The sequence below is a fragment of the Triturus cristatus genome, chromosome 2_1 (assembly GCF_964204655.1).
Source record: "Triturus cristatus chromosome 2_1, aTriCri1.1, whole genome shotgun sequence".
Lineage (NCBI taxonomy): Eukaryota > Metazoa > Chordata > Amphibia > Caudata > Salamandridae > Triturus > Triturus cristatus.
In genome coordinates this window covers 630,945,190-630,963,495 of record NC_140581.1, presented here as the reverse complement: position 1 = coordinate 630,963,495, position 18,306 = coordinate 630,945,190, and the positions used below count along the sequence as shown (strand labels likewise).

Here is an 18,306-nt window from a genome sequence, read left to right as displayed (position 1 = left end):
GACAACAGAGGGGAGAATGAAACAGAAGCCGACACAGCTGCGGCTGTAACACTCTTAAGATGGTGGCTGCCTAATGAGAGAGCCAGACCACCCTTGTCACTGCTGGCCACTGAGCGAACTACACCCCGTGCAGACAGACAAATGCCAATGGCCGATCTTGGGCTAGGACACAAGCCATCCCTGAATGAATGCGGCTCTGAGGTGAGGAGCAGGTAGAGTGGAGAAGCCGTCCAGATGCCGCAGAGCATCCCAAGATGGTGGCTGAGCACTCAGTGAGAGAGAGCAATCACTATGCCGCTGCCTGACAGAGTGCCTGGAGAGCCCGGTGAGTGGCAAATGCACAGCTGAGGCTCCACTCCTGCGCTGCTGATCTGGAAGAGGCCAAAAAAGGGACAATGTCTATGGAATAGAAAACTGGAGAAGTAAGATTTTGGGCATTGAAGAACTCTTCAAAAGGGGCTGATTTGGATATTTGTTACAGATGTCTTTTTGCAAGGCTTAAAAAAAAAGAAAATTAACAGAGAATTGAACGCTCTGTGGTATGGATTTAAAATTTAGTACTATGTCGTTTTGTTGGACAAATTAGCTTAGAGAAGGTAAAGGTGGAACTGCAGATCTAGAGGAATTGGCCCCATGGGATGTTATCTTTGAGGCCCCAGGTGTCTGTCTTAAGTTTGAACACCCATCTCTGTTCCTTTTCGTGAAGTCTCCTTTCCAGGTTGTCTGTGTCTTTTATATGTTCCAGGACTATCCATTTTAAATCGCTGGGTGCGTGTTTTTGTTCAAGATAATGGGATGACATTTTTGTAGAAGCCCGTTGGCATCCCTAGTTGCTGCGGTGTTGGCAGCTCCTAGTTCTTACTTTTCAAGTGGTCATGCCCACGTAGTATAAATTACAAGGGCAAGTGATCAGGTAGACCACTCTCGATGTGTTGCAATTTGTTAAGTTACGGAGTTGCCAAGTCATTTCATTGTTAAAGGACACCATTTTAGTTGCCTCAGTGAGACAGCAGACGCTGCAATTCCCACATGAGTAATGGCCCATGGGTAACGTCGAAGTGTTAGTTAGTGTCCTAGTTTTGTCGTTCACAGTGAGTGGCCGAGTATGTACGAACATGTCCCTCTTTCCTCTTCTGTGGGAAACATTGGTTTTGGCACAGACAAATTTCCACTATTCAAAATACACCAGTGTTTTGGGATTATTTTGTAGACCAGATTGGAAGCTACACTACATGTTGTGATACAGATAGGTCGTGCTTCTTGATCGTTCTGTATAGAGCGTGGTTCTAGGAGAGCATTTCTATGGTTGTTTAATACTTGTTTTTTTAGCTTTGGCCACCATTCGGTTGCGGTAGTTACTGGCTGCCAATTTCTCAGTTAGTTGGTCTGCTTGTTTCTTGTAGTCCTTGAGTTCGGTTCAGTTCTTCCTAATCCTCAGGAACTGTCCGAATGGTAGATTCTCTTTTAGATGCCTGGGATGGAAGCTGTCAAACAAAAGGAGGCAGTTTTTTGCCGTGGATTTCTCATGTGTATTGGTCTTCAGTGTGCCGTTTTCTACAAGGATATTCACATCCAAGAATACCAACTCCTTTTTACTCATGATGTGCATGAACTTCAAAAAAGTATTTTGATCATTTAGCCATATTAACCCCTTCAGTGCCCATGACGAGCTGGACTCGTCATGGGCCGCGGTTGCGCTGTGCCCATGACGAGTCCAGCTCGTCATAGACCCCGCCCGCTAATGCAACGGCCGGCACTGGGCGGGGAAAGGGGCGGGCACTGAAGGGGTTAAGAAGGCAGTGGTTGTTGTCTCGTTGCCCTCCCAGATAAAGAGTAAGTGATCAATATATCTCTTCTAAAGTTTGATATGTTGAAAAAAGGCTGAAATGGGAGGTGATGATGCAACCATTCTTGAAAGGGGGGTTTGAAGCCCCCGATATTGAACTCTACTTTTTGTGTGCACTTCACAGCATATTGGTTCGACCCCCTCCGTACATGCCGCACTTAGCCATTGCAAAAACAACAGTTGATGGCCAGAATGCAGAACAATGTCATACATTCACCCCAGTACAGAGATCTGGGCCTAAATCCATCGTTTTTTTTGCTCAACATGCCATTCCAGTTTGAACCCAGCCATATGCAAATCAGTCTTGACCCTGTGCCTCATGGGAACAGTCCAGCCCGAACTGCTAAGCCAGGTCCTCCCTGGACTGGAACCAAGCATCCTAGGACCGGTTTCGGGGTTTCACCCCTCTTCAGCCAGTATAGCTTGATTCTAGTGGCATGGAGAGCACGGGACTCGCGTCTGAGCATACCCGTCCCAAGGTCCTAGGATGCTTGATTCCTGTCCAGGAAAGACATGGCCTGGCAGTTCGGTCTGGACTGTTCCCATGAGACACAGGGTCAGGACTGATTTGCATATGGCTATGTCTGAACTGGGGTGGCGTGGTGAGCAAAATATTGATGGATTAAACCCAGATCTGTGACTGGGGGTGAATGTTTGACAATGTTCAACATTCCGTCCATCATCTTTTTGTGTTACATTTTCACCCTAATTGGTAAGGGTATGCCCAGACGTGGGTCCCTTGCTCACTACGCCATTGGAGTCAAGCTATCCTGGCTGATGAGGGCTGACAGCCCGAAACCGGTCCTAGGATGCTTGATTCCTGTCCAGGAAAGACATGGCCTGGCAGTTCGGTCTGGACTGTTCCCATGAGGCACAGGGTCAGGACTGATTTGCATATGGCTATGTCTGAACTGGGAAGCCTGGTGAGCAAAATAACGATGGATTAAACACAGATCTGTGACTGGGGGTGAATGTTTGACAATGTTCAACATTCCGTCCATCATCTTTTTGTGTTGTACTTAGCCATTGAGCAGGGGTACATGTCTCCCATCCCGGCTGCAGCATTCTTTGAAACGCCATTGCGATCCAGGAACGCCGAGCCTACGATGGTTGCATGTACAAATGCAGCCTGGCGGTATATAGCTAAGCACCTAAAGGCGCCTATGCTGTACTCCCCGCTGCTGGGGACTCCTTGCCATCTGGATCTATCGGTTATGCTTGAGGCTGGTTGCCGCCGGATGCTCCAAACAAATTGGGGTAATGACAAAGGGGAACCTATATAAACATGGTGAATTTCGCGATAGGAAGGCTTTCTTTCGGGGTTTACAGCCCACCCCTATGGAGCTGTTCCTATATCTTAGGCTGAGACAGGATGTTAAAAAGGCTACTTCTAAATTTCACTGCAAACCTCCAGCGCTGCCCCCTTGCACATCCTACTTTAAAGCACTATACCCACACACGTAGTTTCAATGCTTTATCACAGTACCCAAACGGCAAGCACTGAGCTGCGACAAAATTCACGATTACATTGGGATGAGGAGCTAGAGTCTCCTCTTAGCGATGAACAATGGCAGCTTTGCTGCCAACAAAAGGGAAAGATATCGGCAAGTAGCAGACTGCGCATTTTACATTTTAAATACCTACATCTGCTTTTTTATACTGCTGCTCGGCTTTACAGGTTTCACCTACGATCAGACGATAATTGTGACTGGTGCGGCAAAGCAGGAGCTGATTTTCTACACTTATCATGGGATTGTGAACCAATAAGGGGATACTGGCAGAAAGTAGTTGACGCTCTTGGACAAATTACTGGATCCCCGATCCCAGCCACCCCTCTTATGGCATTGTTGGGATACACGGAGAGAGTGGATCTCTCGACCAGGAAATACGTTTCATTAGGCCTGCTGCTTGCTAAACGGTGGGGGGAGGTGACAGGCCCTCAAGTTCAAGGAGTGGCTGCAGGACCTCATATTCTGTCAGGAGCAATCACTCATATACACTGAACTGCTACCTACTGCCTCCAAGCCAAGAGATATATGGGACCCCTTGAGAGCATACCTACTAGGTCACCCTCTTGCACTAGATACCATGCAGTAGAAAATGCCAGTGTGGAGGGTAGATGAGAGATTGTGATGGGGGTGGGAGGGGAGGGGACGCTGGACACATGCTGCTAGGGAAGAAAAGCCTAGGCCCGGAAAGGCCATTGTTAACTGCAAGAAACAAGCTTAACCAAGGGAGGGCAAAACAATTGTGGATTGAATACTGCCTGCTGTAATATTGTGGGTCCGAATTTGTGAATGCTGCCAAAGAGAAGACTAAACCAAGAAAAGAGTAACCATAACAAACTCTTAGTGAGGCACATGAATGCAATATTAGTCTAGATGGAAATTAGATTTTTTTATTTATTTTTTATTTTAATTACAAAAACCCAATAAAGAAAGTTTAAAAATAAAACAGTTTTGCCAGGATAACACAGTTCAGGCGAAGATACTATGTAGCTGAAATACCGTGGCTTTTTGAAGGCAATGTAAGAAAGTCAGTTCAGTTTTCACTGTGTCGAGTAGGTCTACTTAAAAGTGAAGCTACAGCAAAAAGGCTAACAGTTGGGCTCCGTACTGCTCTGTTTACCATTTAGTTGCGGAATGAGAGCATTAATAAAGAAAGCAGTAATGGAAAATGTTGCATTCAAAACGAGGGGTACTCCAAATACATTCAATTCGAGTGTGGTCAGTATTTCCAAAAATTGCACTGCTGAAATATAAGCACAAGCATCTGTGTCCTTCTAAGGTATACAGTTAAATGACAAGCATTGGCATAGCCAATTGGTCTCGCTTTTGGGACCTTATAAGTATTTACTTTTGCAGCACAATATCCTTGGTGCAACAACATCAACTGTTGCATGGCTAAATGCTTATAAGGTACCAAAAGCGAGACCTATTGACTCAGCTGGGGTACACATCCCAAGGACCAATGGACCGAAACAAACATTGCTCCTATTTGTTTTAGAAGGCCAGGCAAGGATCCCAACTAGCATAACGCGCATCTGTCATTTAAGAGCCTGAACACACCATGCCACATATCGCAACGTATTTCTGTACTTTCAGAAAGACAATCGCACACTCTGAGCTGAACATGGGGAAACTTTCCTTCACTGCAATAGCAACGTGAACCCGAAATTAAAAGTATTCATTTGAACGAAAGGATTATATAACGAGCCAAATTACATCCTAACTCTCTTTACAACAGAAATATGCTCAAGAAGCAAACATGACAAAAGAAATGTATACAGTAAATTACCAGAAACATGAAAGAGGTGCAACATTTTACAGAAATGACCTGGACTAATGTTAACTCTCTACCAACAGGGCAGCCATTTTAGTGCACAGAACACTTAGATACAAGTCTATTCTAAAGGCGTAAAAAAATCAAAATGTCATCTTTGTTGAAAGCACAATGACTTCAGGTCTCAGTAAGAGGTGTACTCTTTTAAATACACTACAGTTCAAATAGAAAGACTGGCGAGATTATCTATGTAGGTCGGTTAATGGCAAAATGGAGGCATTTACAAGAGATGTGGCATGCAATGTCTTGGATGTAAATAAAAGGTGACCTATCTCAATGAGAGGATCTACAAAAAAAACGAGTACATTCCATTCCCAATTGAGCCTACGAGGCTGGGCCAAAGTAGGAGGAAAACCAATACAATCAGGAATAGGTGTTCCAATGAAATTAGTATTATATACATTTCTCATTAATACCAAATCACTCTCAGGCCAAGTCTATTTTCCATTTTAGAAGAGGAAGACTGAATTTCAAACAATGCGCAAAAAAATAAAAGGAGTTATCGAAGAGAACACAAAGACAACGAGAAAAGCAAGTCATGGAAACAGATAACAATACGAAGTAATGTGTAGGGAACAGATGCAAGACAGTGAAGGTAAATGAGCGATAAACTATTAAGACAAACCTAATCAGGCTATACACTGATAAGGTGTGAGCCGAGGCTGCTCAAGACAAAGTAACTAACTTGACCTGCCAAGAAGACATAGCTTTTCAGTGGGGTGCAAAACTAAAAAGAGGACGACATGAGATAAGAAGGCATGCACATGGTATTTCCCCTGTGAAAATGTTATTTAGTTTCATATGTGTACTCCTCTAGAGCTCCGTCACTGGTAGTTAGAAATATCACTATATTTAAAAAATAATTACGAGGACGGCGCCGAATCTCAAGTGCTCCTATGATACTAGTTATGACATTCTCTGTAATGCTATAGATGCCCTTATAACACTCTCAGGCATTTGCGAGGGACTTCACCCAGAAATTAGACACAAGCATAAGGACGGGTAATGGAAATTGTTAGAATTAACACGCATCTATCTGGCGAGCGAAAGTGATGGCAGGGACGCGCTATGTGGTGGGGGAGGGGCAAAGCAAGGCGCTTGGGAGAGCAAGGCTTAATGAGCCCTGAAAGCCACATGGCTGCTGCGCACGTGCATGCGCTCGTGAACGCAAGCTTGAGGCCAGGAAAAGATTGTGGTAGCACTTTGAAAATCCACTAACTAAATGTCTCGCAGAGCAGCACATGCGCTGGATCAGCGAGACCCAAAAAACCAGGTCCCCCATACGTGGATCCTATTTGTCTAATATATTTTTAGGTAAGGTATTTCTTATTTAGGGTCTGTGAGAAAAACAAAATTATATTTATTGCTGTGTTCACATTTGCATTTGGCGAAACAGCTATTCATACCTGGAATTCCATGCAGCGTCACGCAGACATATAGACAATGGTGATCTGAGTTATTAAGTAATAAGTGCCCTCAAAAAAGCCAAGTGGTAGTAGGCCACACAAAGAGTACACATGCCAACAGAATCAGACTGTATTTTATACAAACAAGGGAACCCGAAAAATGGCTAAGGACCACGGGTATCAATTATATATGTAGAAAACAATGGTCCTGAGCAGACACTAAATTTTACATAAAATTAAATATAGACCACAATGGGTTACTATACACATCCGATGTCCAGCCGGACAGGGGATTTTTATTTTTCAGATACTAAAGGATATGGTCAAGGATAATGAAAACACTACATTTATCGTGGGGCACAATCCTGCACCCTACAGCATGGGGAACGTGCGGGGGGAAAAAAAAGGAATAACAATGCAGACAGTTTAGGACAAACAACAGTTACAGGCAAAGACTGAGAGCCGTTGCAACTTGCAGGCATAAATGAAGTTGTAGCAAGTTTGACAAAATAGAGACCACAACGAGTAAGCACAATGGATATTTGTGGCACTATTTTTAAAGAGTCGACGTTTCGATCCCAAGCTCATTGATTAACGGGATCATCTTCAGGACTACATTTATAACATTTGCCTGGTTTTTAACGCCTGTCAGAGTAAAGAAAAAAAGAAAATAGCTTGTGTGAACAAGGGAAAACTTAGAACATATTAAGATTACTCGAAAGTTATAGCATGTCAGAAGGTCAAGGTTATCAATTGTGCACATGGAGTTGTGGTTAAAACGATCGTGCTCGGGCCTATTCCGGTCAAGTGAGTGGGGATTTGTTTGTGAGTGTGCTATGGCAAGCAGGATTTAATAAGTGACATTCAATGGGGGAATGATGAATGACTGGAGGTGTTTGGAAGTTTAAGGCATCGGCGGGCTACCTAGTTTCTACGTAAAAGTGGTTTAAAAACTAGAACCACGTGAGTTATTAAAGGTGTGTGAATGTGCATTCCGATCGTGAGCGGCATGGGGGACAGTCGTATTTATTAAAAAATAAGAACCGGTATTGGGAGGACGTGAAGTTATGAGAAACACGTAACCGGGGGTGTTAACCATTACGGAATGGCGCGTGACTCAGTGAGAAAAGTAAGTGTAACATGTATGCTTACCCCAATTGAGGACATAGGGGTATCACATATGGCAGGTCAGAGTGGAAACTTGTCCAAACAAATATTAACAGAGTCTGAACTTTCCTTGCTTAAGAAAGGGCTCTCGTTTGTACCTACTATCCGTCCCAACTTTATGGAGCTACAAACGGAACTCCTCAGATTTTTTAGACGGATCCGCCTTAAAGCCTTTTTTCAACTCCACCCATCCCTTACCAACACTGCTAAAACCCCTTTCCGTCCCCCATCTACATTTTCACCCACTGCTAGTATGTTACCGGTGGAGATTCTGACTTTTGAGAAGTTAGTACTTAAAGATCTGGCCAATCTGGAGAGCAAAAAAAGATTTATACCTTATAACATTACTCTCCAAGAGAAACAAACGATTAATACGCTCAAAACCAATGAAACCCTGGTGATAAAGAGTGCCGACAAAGGTGGCGGCATAGTGCTCCAGGAGAGAGACACTTACACAACAGAAATCCTACGCCAATTGGGCAATACTGAACACTACCAGAGACTCCCAGGCAACCCTACCAAGGAAATTCAGGCCCTTATCTTGAAACTTACAACTGAAGCTGTCAGTCAGGGCTTTTTAAGCAAAAAAGAATTCATTTTCTTAAATGTGAAATCACCACGCACACCGGTCATCTATACCCTTCCCAAAGTCCACAAAAATTCTACCAACCCTCTTGGACGCCCAATTGTGTCAGCCTGCGACTCAATCCTTGAGCCTCTTGGTTCTTACGTAGATTTCTTCATCAAAGAATTTGTACCTGTCACTGCCTGCTATGTGAGAGATAGCATGGCTATGATAAACCTTATCGAACACCATCCATTCGACCCCACATCAGATACACTATGCACCATGGACGTAGAGTCCCTGTATACCAACATTCCCCAGACAGCGGCTCTATTGGTAATACAAAAAACACTTGACAACCGCCCCCGCCCCCATACTGTTCCAACACTATTCATTTTACAACTGTTAGAAATCTGTTTGACAAGAAATGTTTTCACTTTTGATAACCTGTATTACCAACAAATCAAAGGGACTTCTAGGGGCGCAATTTTTGCCCCCAACTTAGCGATTCTGTTCATGGACCAATTGGAGATAGGTTCCATTCTCACTGACTCAAATCCATTCCTCCCAGGCATTTGCCTATGGCGAAGATATATTGACGAACAATAGTGAACTGGTGGTCGTGAAAAACGAGGAAATGAATATGAAGAACAGATAAAATATAGGAAGTTACTATAATCAACTATTCTAAGTGTGGTTGATAGAAATAGAACATAGTACTCTAGATGCGGATTCCCATCAACTGCCAAGGGAGGCCAGTGTCATCACTTGGTAATCCTTCCTTCTTGTCACTACTCCTCTGAGCCCAGAGGCAGATGTAGTAGGCAAGATCAGAGCAGAGTACAAGTTCAAGGGAGAAATCGACCAAGAGTGGCCATATGTATTCCTGTTGAAGGGTACTGTGTGTAATGAGTGCAGTGCAAGTGAAAACTTTAAAAAGGGAGTTGGACAGGGAAAACTATGTTTATTAAATATCTCTGTTCCAATCCTATTAAAAAGACATGTAGCGGCAACTTTTAGCAAATAGGTTGCATCATATAGGGGTCGACTAGTTTCAGCCAGAAGGGAATGTTTTCCCGGCTTTCTTCAGGACCAATACAAAATTGCTACTGCAAGTGAAAAAGAAAAAGAAAACGAAAGAGTGACAAGTTGTTCAACAATACAACCTGGTACCTATCGACCTCACGGCAAGTAGGGTGTATTTCACTCCTGACTTGTGTGAGCGTCAGACCTCACCTCACCCGGTAACAACTCAGGTAATTGAGACCCGGCCCTCTCCGTCGGTGCCTCGAGAGGCACCGACGGAGAGGGCCGGGTCTCAATTACCTGAGTTGTTACCGGGTGAGGTGAGGTCTGACGCTCACACAAGTCAGGAGTGAAATACACCCTACTTGCCGTGAGGTCGATAGGTACCAGGTTGTATTGTTGAACAACTTGTCACTCTTTCGTTTTCTTTTTCTTTTTCACTTGCAGTAGCAATTTTGTATTGGTCCTGAAGAAAGCCGGGAAAACATTCCCTTCTGGCTGAAACTAGTCGACCCCTATATGATGCAACCTATTTGCTAAAAGTTGCCGCTACATGTCTTTTTAATAGGATTGGAACAGAGATATTTAATAAACATAGTTTTCCCTGTCCAACTCCCTTTTTAAAGTTTTCACTTGCACTGCACTCATTACACACAGTACCCTTCAACAGGAATACATATGGCCACTCTTGGTCGATTTCTCCCTTGAACTTGTACTCTGCTCTGATCTTGCCTACTACATCTGCCTCTGGGCTCAGAGGAGTAGTGACAAGAAGGAAGGATTACCAAGTGATGACACTGGCCTCCCTTGGCAGTTGATGGGAATCCGCATCTAGAGTACTATGTTCTATTTCTATCAACCACACTTAGAATAGTTGATTATAGTAACTTCCTATATTTTATCTGTTCTTCATATTCATTTCCTCGTTTTTCACGACCACCAGTTCACTATTGTTTTTCATATATAAGGATAGGGGATTTGAACTGTTGTTTTGGTCATTAAACTTTTCCCTTAGACCCTTTTTCCCTTCGGGGATTAATGCTGAAGATATATTGACGACATTTTTATCATTTGGAGACATGATATCAGTGCACTACAACAATCCTTCATTGGTTAAATAACAACTGCTCAGGCCTATCGTTTACGATCTCCACTGATAAATCTGCCATTGCCTTTCTTGACCTGACAATCTTCCACTCTGAAGGCGAATTGCTCACACGCCTGTACAGAAAACCCACTGAGCGGAACACGCTGCTCAGTTACGGAAGTAACCACCCCAGGGCCCTGAGGGATTCACTTCCATATTCTCAATTTCTGAGAATCAGGCGCAACTGCTCTTCCAAAGCAGACTACTTCAGAGAGGCAGCCACTCTCTCATCTAAACTGAAAGATCGTGGTTACCCCAAGAGGATAGTAAAAAATGCATCCAAAAGGGCATGGTACTGCCCTCGTGATGTACTTCTGACCCCCAAACCCAAACGTGAACTGGAAAGAATAGCCTGCGTCACTACCTTTTCACCAGTATCCAACCAAATAAGAAAGTCTATAATTCAGCACTGGCCAGTCATTAATGCAGGTAGTCTTAGCATTGAAAGACCGCTATTCGCTTTCCGTAAAAGCAGAAATTTGAAAGATCACTTGGTAAGAGCAGCTCTTCCCACCACTGTCCCCCATGTAACACTTGATTCTTTTTGGGGTCTTTCTCCTATCCTAGGACATTTCAAATGTGGTGGTTGTAATGTTTGTGATTTTACGATTGAAGGCAAAAGTTTCACTGCCAATAACATTACAGTTAATTCGAATGCCTTCTCTAATTGCAATACCTGCAATGTTATCTATTTAATACATTGTCCTTGCATGAAACTGTACATTGGCCAGACTACACAAAAAGTAAAGACAAGAATTGGACAGCACAGAAGTCGTATCAGGTGTAACACACCCAACACACCACTGGTGGAACATTTCACGGATGCCAAACACAACGAAGATGACATCCGCCGGACGATTCTGAAGGTACTCAAATTGCCACAGAGAGGAGGCAACATGACCCATTTGTTAAACCGTGAAGAACTAAAAGCAATAATCCTTTTTGATACAATCAAAAATGGCCTGAATAGGAATGAGGACTGGACTACCCTCTTATGAATTGACTAATACCATACTGCAACACCTTGGATTTTAATTGGTTGTTCTGGTTGATCTCTTGAGAAAATTCTTAACCTTGACTTGTACCTGTATATGCCACAAACTGTGACTTTCAACTGTATATACCACATTCGTCAGTACATGTTCAAATTTTACTTCCAATTGTGCAGGCCATTATCCCAAGCATGTTCTGTAAATAACTGTAATAAGTTAATGCGTAAATTACTCCTTTTTTGTCACACATTGACACTTACGCACGCCCTTGCATTGCACTTCACACTAACCGCACTTGGTTTTTCACTCACCCAAGATGGCCACCGCTGTTACACATAGCTATCACCCATCCATAGTCCTTCCTCCCTTTTGGCACCCCTCTGAGGTCCTTCAGTGGTTTCCCGCTCTATTTAAATGAGAGCACTAAGCACCAGCGCCCAGTGCCTGCCATTGAGCCGGTTACTACACAGCACATTGTTGCTGAGGACAGAGATCTCCATTGCTGTATCTCTCCACAGGTAAGACAACCCCTCACCCGATGTAATTGACTGTTTTAAGGATTTTTCCTCACTTAGGCAGCCTTTGACTAAAACCTCCCCTTATTTTCAATTCCCTCAAGCTTAGACTGTAACATATTAGTATATTGAAGCAATACCTTGGCGCATTGAAATGTGGCCCATCTGCACCACAGTCTAACTACCCAACAGCCGATCCAGGCAAGGAGCAGCACGCTCCAGTGCCCACTAAGTTTTATAGAAACCTTAACTGCAAGGTATGTGCCCTAGACTCATTTACATCCCAACCCCACATCGATTAAGACACACCAAATCCAACCGCAATGTAACTTTTTTCACAGCGACCAAACCAAAAGCAACAACGCTGTTCTTCATTGTCAGTTTCCACTCTGACCTGCCATATGTGATATCCCTATGTCCTCAATTGGGGTAAGCATACATGTTACACTTACTTTTCTCACTGAGTCACGCGCCATTCCGTAATGGTTAACACCCCCGGTTACGTGTTTCTCATAACTTCACGTCCTCCCAATACCGGTTCTTATTTTTTAATAAATACGACTGTCCCCCATGCCGCTCACGATCGGAATGCACATTCACACACCTTTAATAACTCACGTGGTTCTAGTTTTTAAACCACTTTTTTTTTTTTTTTTTAAAACCTTTATTTGTGCATATGAAAAGGACAAATACGGGCCTACAACCATCAGGCCGGCCACAAAACGGTTAAGCACTGAGACACACATTACAACCCCTGTGCGTCAATGGTCAAGATTAGCAACGATTCAGGAGTTATACACTGGAGAGATCCTTGACACCAGGGGAAGGAGAAGTAAAGGTTAATTTTAAGGTTTTCAAAATAATTTTATCGAGGAAAAAGTCAGTAGAGGATAGAACCAAGGAGATTCGAGTCCGCAAGATGGCTTCATCACACGGGAGAGCAGCAGCATCATTAAAACGGCCATAGAAAATCTCAGACAGTGAGGCGATGCAGTTATAGAACAGGATAGTCACATGAGTAAATACGCACCCCTCCAAAGCCGCCCTCACTCAATCCACCCCACACCCGGACCCCGAATCGGAAACAAGTATAGCGCAGAGACATAGAAGAAAGAGGCCCATAGAACCAAAAAGAAAAGGTAATTTACCCCCCCACCCTACACCAATGCGGAGGCTACGGCCTGCCCCCCCCCCGGCATAGTGCCTGTCGCCCAATGAACCCGAAATATAGACAAGAGAGAAAGTAGGAATAGAGTAAAGAAAATAAGAAATCAAGGAAGAAAGCGGGGAGGAGCCCACGTAACCTCGGAGCGCCCGAAACCACCGGCCAACTACGTCTCCACACACTAAGAACCCACTACACCCAAAGGCGGTCGTGTGAAGATAACGTGTGACAACCATATAAATGAAGGCAGACAAATCGCGACGAGTGCGCACAATGTAAGCAGACAGTTCCAGTCCCAATCCAGCCCATCCGTGACACCATGGTGATAGAAATCAATCTAGCCCTGGCCCGATCGCGGGCGTAAGATTAGACTAGCCCCCACATGAAGGCCCCGCAGCCCGTGCAGACAAAGACAATATGGCCGCTTGGGAGAAGATGGAGAAGTAGAGTCACAAAATGGCCGCCGATCATCCATTGAGGTCCCCTTGTGCACCATATAAAATCCAGACCTGGCCTGTAAAGTACAGGAGTTCCACATAAAAGAAGCCGTAGGCCACCGTGAACGGTTCCTCGAGGACGTCAGGTGTCGCTCAGCTGGATACTCTTGCGGACGCGGTGAGGCAGGCAACAACAAAGCAGGCAGCAATGAACGGGGAAACAAAGTGTCCACAATTGAGCAGGAGATCGATTGATCCTGGGTGCCGGGAAAGCCAGATGCAGACACCAGTGTAGCACGGTTATACACAGTCGTTGCGTCCCCGCAAGAGGACAGAAGCACTGGCAGACCCACGTCTTGTTGAGAACAAACGGGGCGCTCACGACCCGCAGCCGACAGTATGGAGTCGAACCGCTCACTCAGCGTTTGCAAGCCAACACACAATTGCAGACGAAGGTCCCGCAGGGCAGCCAGAACGGAGCCGCATGTCAGCGGAAGCTGCGCCCCCACATCGGCAGCAATCCGGGACGGCACTGTGGAGCTGGAGTCTGATAGAGGGAGGGCGAAGCGGGCAGCGGGCGAGACCGGAGCATCGCCCCCCAGCAGCGAGCAGGCAATCAACGCCATGTTTTACCGCTGAACGGTACAGTGGCCAGGGGGGGGGTCGTAACAAGGAGGCAATTCCACGCAGGTCTACGCCGCAACAGGTGAAAGCCAACAGTCGCTTCCCCTCCCTCGGACTCTCTTTGCAGCCGACTAGGCAATAGAAGAAGGGGGTCCGCAGCCTTCCACAGCGCGGGCCACAGAGCGAAGCAGGCGACCCGCCACACCGGGGCTTACCCTATAACTCCAGCCCGTCAGGTGAAAGGTGAAGGAGGTGTCCGGGCGTCTCTCCCCCGGCTCATCTGGCGACAATCCGTGGTATGAGGCGGGATCGGGGCCGCGGGGCTCAGATTTGCGCCGGGGGTCCAGTGACTGCGGAGCTTCCAGGGGGCCGGCCAAGGCCACAATAGAGCAGGGGTCCAGCGCGGAGAACAAAGGCACCAAGAACTCCGGCATCCGGGCGGGCTCAGACTCCGGGAAAGCGGCGGCGCGGTCAGCGCGTCGTCGCGCACGTTGCACCTCGAAAATCGGCGAGGATAGGAATCAGGATGATAGTCCGAGGCCGAGGGCCGGCGGAGCCGGGCGCTCAAGCGTCTGCTCCGGTCGCCATCTTGGCTCCTCCCCTTTAAACCACTTTTACGTAGAAACTAGGTAGCCCGCCGATGCCTTAAACTTCCAAACACCTCCAGTCATTCATCATTCCCCCATTGAATGTCACTTATTAAATCCTGCTTGCCATAGCACACTCACAAACAAATCCCCACTCACTTGACCGGAATAGGCCCGAGCACGATCGTTTTAACCACAACTCCATGTGCACAATTGATAACCTTGACCTTCTGACATGCTATAACTTTCGAGTAATCTTAATATGTTCTAAGTTTTCCCTTGTTCACACAAGCTATGTTCCTTTTTTCTTTACTCTGACAGGCGTTAAAAACCAGGCAAATGTTATAAATTTAGTCCTGAAGATGATCCCGTTAATCAATGAGCTTGGGATCGAAACGTCGACTCTTTAAAAATAGTGCCACAAATATCCATTGTGCTTACTCGTTGTGGTCTCTATTTTGTCAAACTTGCTACAACTTCATTTATGCCTGCAAGTTGCAACGGCTCTCAGTCTTTGCCTGTAACTGTTGTTTGTCCTAAACTGTCTGCATTGTTATTCCTTTTTTCCCCCCGCACGTTCCCCATGCTGTAGGGTGCAGGATTGTGCCCCACGATAAATGTAGTGTTTTCATTATCCTTGACCATATCCTTTAGTATCTGAAAAATAAAAATCCCCTGTCCGGCTGGACATCGGATGTGTATAGTAACCCATTGTGGTCTATATTTAATTTTATGTAAAATTTAGTGTCTGCTCAGGACCATTGTTTTCAACAGAATCAGACTGGTCAGTCACACTAGGCATGTTCTACTGGGGATTAGGCCGTCCCCTCCCTATTTGTTCGTGTCTCCAACACCATGCATGAACATTAGGAAGTAGAATACGATCCCTTCGAGCTGTTAATATTAGCTTAATGTTACCACCAGGCTCCCCATGCTACTTTACAATGACAAGCATCCTTTTCGGCACAAGCCACTTACCTTAAAAGCAAGGCAAACTTTCCAAGCAATTAGTTTCTCTCTGGCATTCAGGATCACTGGATACCGGACTTCCTTTCCCTCACTGTCCCGTTCAACTTTGCCATCCAGGGCAGGGGACTTCCGAGCTTCTGCGTGGGCATAATCTGGGCCAACTGTGTACACCTTCAGACGAAAAAAATGCATGGGATATTACTGCATATGACGACAAGGCACTCAGGTGCTTGAGTGTCCAACATGACTGATCACACAGCTCAATCAAAGATGGACCGGTTTGTGCCATGCCACACACCTACTCCACTAACCATACTAATAATATGAAAGTAGAGACAATCCTTTCAACACACGAGAGAACAATAAGCTGAAGGACATGAAATAGACTACCCAGGATACAACCGCTTTTATTATACACCACGGCGCCTACCAAAGGATCTTTACTGGAACACATGAACATGCGCACATCTGGTGCTACTGTCGGGTGTCACCGTCTGTGGCTATCGGCTCTGGTCCCTTCCCCTGACGGAAGGCCCTACCGAGGTTTAAATGAGTAGGAGGACAACCGGCTGACCTACAACTTGCCAGAGAAAAGTGAACACTCCAATGACTATTAAGTTCTGTCAGGACCTTTGCAACTGATCTGGTAACACTACAATCACCACATATAAAGCAGAACAATAAAACAGGCCGCAACAAAACAATCCGTTCATGCACAGTAAAATCAGTTTTCCCTGCCATGCCTTCGCAAATAGATCGGTCAACATACCTGTGGGTGCATGGCATCTTAAACTACATGTGCAAGCCAACTCCAAATAAAACTAGACTGAAATTCTCCATGTAGGCATTGCCCACTATCGCCTACATACTTTAAACGTGCTCCAAATTATGAGAATCGTAGGCAGCCTCAGAAAAAAGAGCAGGTCAACGCTCATTCCATGGGCTTTTAATTTCAGATAGAACAAAAACAACTTGCCCTCCATACAGGAGGTTATTTAAGACCAAAGGTCAAAGTGGGCGGGGTCTGTGGGGCATTACGTCCCCATACTTGAATTTAACAAAAACAGTTCCCCTACTTTTTATTAAAAGACAACTGTCTGGGATGGTTAATTCCAACAGTTGAGATGCTGCAGGTGAAGTGGAACAGAGGGAGTATCAAGTGCTGGGAAGCCGAGGGAGGAACAGACAGTAAACAAGAAGCAAGCCTTCTTGCCATGGTGCCTGATAGAAATGTAAATGTGTGCAATTGGTTATTCTGCAGATGTAAAGGCTGCATGGGAGCGGTACTGGCTGTAATTGATGAAGTCACTTCAGGATTCATGATGACAAAGCTTTATTCTTTTTGAGAGGTATTTTAAGGGTGTTACCAGTTGAGCTGTAGAGTGCATGCTTTTAATGAAAAGTTATTTTTTAAAAGTTTGCACTAGGTAGGTTGTCAAAATCTAATCCGGAAGCAATTTTTTTAAATCCTAAACCTAAATATTTTTGTAAGTTTTATTGGCAGTCTATATAATACTGTGTCTAAAGCAAGTTTAAAATAATTATATATTCACAGTGCTTTCTGTCACAGTCTGGGACCTCGTAACGTTACAAATCACAAGTCACACCACGGCACAAACCAGGATTCAATTATGGGGACCTCTAGTTACACACAGAGACATCTGCAGTAATCTTATTAACCAATAGTGGTTTACTAACGTAAAATAGTGCATGTCCCATTGATTAGTTTAAGTTGCATTTAATCTTTTATTTAAGGTGTCTGTTATTTTAGATAATTACCTGAAGGTGAAAGACTAACAAATTAGCTAAATCATAGTTTGTTCTTTTAGCCACACCTTTGAACCAGCTCACACTCTCACTGCCCCCACAATTGCGCTCAGGGTCACAGTTCCCATAATTTATAGTGCACTTCGATTAGGGGCGGCTCCCCCGCTAAGGCGGTGGAGCATCCCCACTGCCTTTCAGCACTGTAAAAAAGAAAAGCAAAAATGATAATAACAAGGTTATTATCATTCTATTTTTTCCGCGCTGAGACAGTGGGACATGGCTGGGCTGGTCTGGGCTGGGCAGCGCACGGGAGAAGGGTGGTGGCACTCTGTAACTCGCATGAATGTTTGGACAGCCTTCTTGGGTCGCTCAAACATTCCTGCGCACTTTGCATTTTCTATACCCAGACTGCACTACAGCCTGGTTGGAGAACATGCCCAGGCTCCATTCCCTCTCTGAGCTGCTCAGACCAATCACAACACTGTGTTGGGTGCTTAGTGCCAGCACAGAAGCCAGGAACAGGATGGAGAAGTGGCGGCGGCCGGCCAGCAGGTAAATGATTTTTCTTTTTTTGTCTTTTAAACCGCAGAAACTATCCCCCTGACAACCCCCCAGTCCCCCCCCCAAAAAAAACCTTGGTTCAATAAAGCTCTCTATGACGAAAGGAAAAACCTTAGAATCTTGGAGAAACATTGGAGACAATCTCCATCCACCATCAATCTCTCTCTTTTACGTTCAGCAAGATCCAAAT

At 45.0% G+C, this 18,306-nt stretch overlaps 1 protein-coding gene across 2 annotated transcripts in view; it reads right to left on the bottom strand.

The window, feature by feature from the left end:
* PPIP5K2 (diphosphoinositol pentakisphosphate kinase 2) overlaps positions 1-18,306 on the bottom strand; it is a 1,583,220-nt gene that overhangs the window by 1,181,372 nt on the left and 383,542 nt on the right. For both annotated transcript variants that reach the window (XM_085632565.1, XM_085632566.1), the window contains exon 8: positions 15,798-15,959. In XM_085632565.1, coding sequence (XP_085488691.1) covers positions 15,798-15,959 — 162 coding nt within the window. The remainder of the gene's footprint in view (positions 1-15,797; positions 15,960-18,306) is intronic.